The sequence below is a fragment of the Triticum aestivum genome, chromosome 5B, assembly GCF_018294505.1.
Source record: "Triticum aestivum cultivar Chinese Spring chromosome 5B, IWGSC CS RefSeq v2.1, whole genome shotgun sequence".
Taxonomy (NCBI): domain Eukaryota; kingdom Viridiplantae; phylum Streptophyta; class Magnoliopsida; order Poales; family Poaceae; genus Triticum; species Triticum aestivum.
The window spans coordinates 636633343-636639554 of NC_057807.1; the positions used below are offsets into that span (position 1 = coordinate 636633343).

Genomic DNA, 6212 nt, shown 5'->3' on the forward strand with positions numbered 1-6212 from the left:
ACAAAAAGATAGGAAAAAGTCCATTTTAAACCCTGAACTCGTAGAGGTTCGGCGAAACAAACCCTCAAGTCGAAATCCCGGTCGATTGCACCTTGAACTATGCAATCCCGGTCTAAACTGAACCCTGGAGTCGTTTGGCAAACCAGGATCAACGACGTGTCACAGGATGGCCGGGATTGGTGCCATTTCGCCGCACTGTTCCCCATTGGGCCGGCCCGCTTTAGTTTTGTTTTTCCTTCTTTTAAAACGCGCAGTTTTTTTTATTCCTTTAAAACTGCAAAAAAAGAAAAGAACGTAGGGAGACTTGAACCCGTGACCTGCTGCTGTTAGTCGACGGAAGTAACCACCAGGACAACACATCATTGTTCACTTCCTCCCTGTTTCCTCTTTTTCTTCTTTCTTTTGCTGTTCTTTTTATTTATATTTTTCGTTTTTAATTTTTTGTTAAATTCGTGGACATCTTAGTAGGGAATACCAAACGAAAAAAAACTCGTGAACCAATTTTTTGAAAGGAAAAAGGCCGCGGTTTTTTTATAAAAAATTGATGGATTTAGAAAAATTCAAATGTTTTCAAAAGAAGTTCAAAATATTTCAAAAGAAAAGTTCTCAGAATTTTGAAAGAAGTTGTAAAAATGAAAAGAGTTCATGGATTTGAAAAAAGTCCACGGATTCAAAAAAAAGTCCACGAGTTTTGTAAAAAAATTCACGCATTAGATAAAAACGAAAAAAGCTAAGAAATTGGAATAAATTATTCAGAAGAGGAGAGGTGGCGTGGTTGGTAAGGACAGTTTTTGCACCCTACGTTTTGTAGGGAAGTTCACAAATTTGGATATATTTTCATCAAAGTTAGAAAAAGTTCATCAAATTTGAAAAAATGTTAGTCGACTTGAAAAGTTCATCAAATTTAGAAAAATTTCATGAATTCAAAAGATTCAAAAAAAAGTTCACAGAAACGAAAAAATTTCATAAACTCAAGAAAAGTTCACGAAATTGAAAAAAGAAGAAAAACGGCCAAAAAAGCAAACAAGCTGTAATCTAGCACAAACAAATGATCGTTATTAAAAACATAGTAAAAGAATAAAGTATCACGAAGCGGATGTTCTCCCGGATGTTTAGCGTGCTTGTACAGTGCCTGTGAGGTGCTGGGTTCGAAACCCCACGGCGCACCTTTTTTGAAAACGTTTTGCAGAAAAACGTAAAGAAAAAAGAGTATGATAGGCTGGCCCAGTGCGCGCTGTGGTCACCATCGCTGATGCTTGGCCCGCGAGCCAGACAAATCCCTGCCACGTCAGCGTTTTTATGTCTCAAATGACGTCAAGGTTCGATTTAGACCAGGATTGCATAGTTCAGGGTGTAATCGACCGGGATTTTAATTTGAGGGTTCATTTCGCCAAATCTCTACGAGTTTAGGGTTTAAAGTGGACCTTTTCCAGACGATAAGGAGGGGTTGATCATACTGCTGTCAGTGGCACAATTTGACGGTTGTCAGATCGATCGATTTTCCGCAAAATCAATTGGTTGATTCCTAGCAGCCTCCAAAAAAATTGCATAAAAATCAGCTAAAAAATTGAAGCTTTTTCCATGCGGCAATGCACATCTATGTAGCTTCATCTTCTTCCTGCTAGCTATTATTCTTCTTCGCTGCTTGCATTTTCATGGACGGGCATGTGATGCTCCAAACATTGAACCGCACTTGTTACTTAACGCATGCCAGACAGATTCAATAAACCTTGGACTTTGTTTTTGGGGGGTCAAAAAGAGCTGACACACACCACATTACATTACATGCATGCATGGGTTTCATGTTTCCATGTTCTTCTTTATGCAAAAGGGTCAATAATGGGGATGATTAAGGATTATTTGAAACAAATAAATAAAAACAACAAAAATGGCGGCCAAAAACAGCTACATGTTTCACGACTTTCCTTTTCATCACAGGATCACTTTCTGGGAGTACTAAATATTCCAAAGCTTTTGGTCGGACCGGGGTCGGAAGGCTTACCAGCAGCGGGAGCGCCATCTGCCTTCTTCGGCTCGGATGTTGTGGCTGGCGTTCGGCTGCTGAAGACGCCCAAACTCCTGGCTGTCGGAGTCGGACTCCCTGCGTCCCGGCCTGCTAGTGGTCCACTGTTCTGATTCGATTGTTGGAATCGCGGCACCTGGTTGTTATTCGATGGGGCATGGCTTCCTCTCTCGTTTCTTCTCGGGTCCTGTGGGGGTCGGCCTTGGCTCAACCTTGGCGATGGCGGGCTAGGCTGTACCAAAGGCCTCTGCTTGTCGTTGAACCGGTGACGGGCTTCATTTTCGTTTCTTCTCGGGTCCTGTGGGGGTCTGCCTTGGCTGAACCTTGGCGGTGGCGGTGGCGGGCTAGGCTGTTCCAAAGGCCTTCGATTGTCGTTGAAACGGTTGCGGCCTTCATTCTCATTTCTTCTCGGGTCCTGCGGGGGTCTGCCTTGGTTGTCACCTCCCACCTGATTTCTACGGCTGGCATACCTGTTGGTTTGCTCAGGTACCATATCCTGATTAGTCCTCTCTTGCTTTTCCATGTGAGAATTTCCACTCCTAGAACCAAGTCCACTTTTGGATGATTGTGATCCCCCCTGACCAGGGTTAATCCTGTTTCCTCCAGCACTCATGTTGTCCATGTTATCGCGGTTGCTGCTTCCAACGCCTCTATCTTGCCTTTCTTTTTGCGCCAAAGATTCACGAGAGAGATAGGCTGGCGTTTTGTCAACATCCTCAACTTCCAAACCATGTTCACTTGTCTTGTCCCCACTATAAGTAGCAGTGGCTGGTGATTCAGAGGCAGTGTTGTGGGGGGTGCCTTTGGCCGCGTCTTCCATGGCCTTGCTAGCTTTCTTTCCACCTTTCTTGGTTGCAAACTTCACATGCCTGACAATAACATATGCATGCTTGGAGTCCAAATGTGGCCCACTTTCCACAATACAGACATCTTGTATCTGTTCAATTGGTGAAATTGTAGAAAGAGATGAACTTTCATGGAGAGCAATTCTTAAACTGAATTGAATTACATTTTTCATATTAGTTAAGGAGGAAGGGGACAATACAGAACAAAGTACTCACAAGTCCTAACAGCCGAGATAGCGGTCCGCCTAAATCTTCTGCTTCATTACCTGAGGGCATTGCCATGCACTGACAAACAGAAGCATCTTTAGGTTTTTCACAGTTTGTGCCCGAGTATTTAAGAGAAACATATGCATGTGAACATCCACAAATCCAATATATAGCTATGAAGTCTTAATAAATAGGCTGTAAACGAAAATCCAGTTCAAGCTGGTATCCGATATATGCATGCTGGTTGGCAGTTTCAAAGACACTGCTAAATACTGTCATCTTAGGTAAAAATAAAGGCAAATTCCGTCAGGCAATTATTGCTTCAAGTGAAGAAAAGGGAAAACATGTTATTGTGATTCTCCATCCACAGTTTAGATCCAACTGATAAAATTATCGCTCCAACAAGATATGAGACAGCTGGGGTTCTCTGGAGGCATGGAGAAGACAGAAAGTTCCTCCTGAATAATAAACTTCATGCCCATTACCATTATATAGGTACAAAAGTAGACTACACACATACTGCCATCGCGTACAAGCCATATCATCAAGATCCAATTATAACATCAACATGACCACCAACACAACTCCAGTTAGGGATCTATCTAGACTCAAGTTACCATGCCTAAACTCCACATACACCCGTAGCACTGATCTTCTGTAGTGTGAAACATCATTACATCAAGATCAATGTACTTCAGAGTTTACTACTCTTCAGCTATGTTACGCCCCTACAAGTCACAACAGCTTTCACAATCAAGGATTCCAGATCCACAAAAGCCCTCTAATCATTTCACACTATTTGGTTTCCGCTTCTACAGTTATAAATTCGTTGGGGATTGCCCACTAATCTTTATAAAATATAATGGTTAAACAGAATAAAATACAAATAAGGTTTATTCACAATTCCATGTGATACAGTTCCTTGGATTTTCAGCAAATATTTGCAAAATCATACAAGATAAGAACTAAAAAGTACGTGAGCTTTCTTACCTTCACCCTGTAACCACGCTCCATTAGCCTGGTAATTGCATCTGCTTTCACCTTCAAGTCTTTAATTTCCTGCAAACAATAATTTATGTTCCTCAACAACCTTATGTGAAACAAGGTCAATGAGTGAGCTCAACTAGGTATAGGTCCAAACGAACAGCAAAAAAAGCATGTAGCAGTATAATCAAGCTATTACTCCAACTAAAAGGTAGCAATCAAGCAAGCATCCCACATCTGAACAAAAAAGTTATGATAGAATATTCACTATTACTGCCAGACAGTAATGACCAAAATAGAACAAGTAAAAAAATAATGTTGTTTTCATTTCAAATACTAATCAAGCATTCCTTATAAGAATAAAAAATCATGAAAGATGATAGTCTGCAATTAACAAAAGAACTACAACAATCAAGAAAACTTACTGTTTTCGCCTTAAACCGCACTTCTTTATTATCTCCACCACGCAAGACAATAGCAGACTGCAGAAATTGAATGTGCTCATTATTATGATTTATGCAGAGGAAGGAGGTATAAATGATTAACATTATTTTCCCTTGCTCAGTTTTCAAGGCTACATTTAGCATTGCATTGCTTTTCAAAAGCACTTGTACATTTCTAATCTGGACCCAGCAGTTAATCGAAATCATCTTTTTTTTATGAAACAACAGTAAAATCTTACTGGAGTTAGTACATAATACCTCAACATACAACACAGTAATCACAAATGTGCTCTAGTACTGCAAATAGTAAAGAAGTGCGATTCTGGCCATTTCCACTCAACGACCAAAGACTCAGCAGTACCAAATGCCCCTACAAAGAACATCTTCGATGTATTCTATTAAGAACATAAGATGTCTATAGCTCTTAACAAGATGCCGTTGTTTTTCTATAGATGAAAGAGTTATTTGTGTCTTTAAAAAAAAATATACTATCGCCAAAGCAAGTGACAGTTTCTGTAGCTGAGATTGCTGTATCTAACAAACGGTTTTCTTACCGCTGATCAAGGAACTATTAGTTCACAATTCAAGGATCTGAAACAATTACGAACATGGCTCCTTTCTAAACATTTCAACTCAACTGCAGTGTTGATGGGACGACAGATTCACCGAGGATTTATAACACATACCTTGGTTTTTAAGCGTTCTTTCTCCTTGACATCTTTGTTATACTTCTCTTTGTGAAAGTCCATGATCTTGCAAACAGGAGGATCTGTTTTTCTGTGGACCTGCGCAGGTGACAAGATAGCCGTGAGAAATGAGAATGTCAACAATCGGACACAACCGAAGAGTAAGAAAACGCCAACACTAGGACACAAACAATTGAATTGAAGAAGAGAAGGAGGAAAAATGTAGTATGGAGCAGTGTACCTCAACCAAGTCCAAGCCCATCCTGGCAGCGAGCTGAAGAGCCTCATGCCTGGGGACAACGCTATGCCCTGCAAAACTGAAACAAGCCATGTCCATCATCTGAATGGTGAATGGAGAAGGGGAGGTGTGAGTGAGTGAGCGCCTCGCCCCTTCCCTACCTTCGTCGGTGACGAGCCTGAGGAAGGGAGCGGTGATGTCGTTGTTGATCCTGGGCCCGGCGTCGGCGTCGTCGCCCTTGGTGACCTTCTTGGCCTTTCGAGAACAAGACAGGGATGGTGAGAAGAAGGAAAGCTGACCCAGGGCAACAGAGGGAGGGGACATACATGCTGAGGCGGAGCGGCGAAGGACCGGTAGGGGATGATCGGGCGGCTGAAGGACGGCGGAGGTGAGGCCGCAGCGCGGCGGAGGTAGTAGGCCTGGGAGCGAACGACAAGGGATCCGATGGCGCGGCGGAGAGCCATGGGCGGCGGCGGCGGCGGGCGGCGGCAGGAAGGGGACGACCACGGGTAGCCCAGCCTGCCTCCCTGCGCAATGGCCTAAAAGGCTTCCATACCCAGGCCCAGCTGAGCCCAGTGTCCATGAGTTAGTTGCGCAACTAAGCCCATTTGCATGCAGCCTCCTCACAGTTTTTTTTTCGAGGTAAACACTTTTTTACTGTTAATAACCCTAACCTTCCCTAAACACATGCATTCTTTGTCAAGCTGGCGGTTACCCTTTGAGCAATTTGGTCATCAAGAAGGAAGGCTATACATGAAGGAATCTTTCAAAGTCCTCATACAGTAC

General features: G+C 42.6%; 1 protein-coding gene across 1 annotated transcript; it reads right to left on the bottom strand.

Moving 5' to 3' along the window:
* Positions 1–1719: 1719 nt before the first annotated feature.
* Positions 1720–5979, bottom strand: LOC123113806 (translation initiation factor IF3-1, mitochondrial). The gene is made up of 8 exons (XM_044535119.1): positions 5753–5979; positions 5588–5681; positions 5430–5497; positions 5189–5287; positions 4485–4541; positions 4066–4134; positions 3085–3153; positions 1720–2960 (listed from the first exon to the last, which is right to left on the bottom strand). Exons 1-8 carry the CDS (start codon positions 5888–5890, stop codon positions 1941–1943), a joined length of 1614 nt encoding a protein of 537 aa, XP_044391054.1. The 5' UTR covers positions 5891–5979; the 3' UTR covers positions 1720–1940.
* Positions 5980–6212: the final 233 nt, after the last annotated feature.

Coding starts and splice junctions, on each gene's coding strand:
- LOC123113806 (XM_044535119.1), bottom strand. CDS start 5,890: ATGGCTCTCCGCCGCGCCATCGGATCCCTTGTCGTTCGCTCCCAGGCC. Junction 5,498..5,587: donor CAGGCTCGTCACCGACGAAG/GTAGGGAAGGGG, acceptor TCAGTTTTGCAG/GGCATAGCGTTGTCCCCAGG. Junction 4,135..4,484: donor TGCGGTTTAAGGCGAAAACA/GTAAGTTTTCTT, acceptor TATTGTTTGCAG/GAAATTAAAGACTTGAAGGT.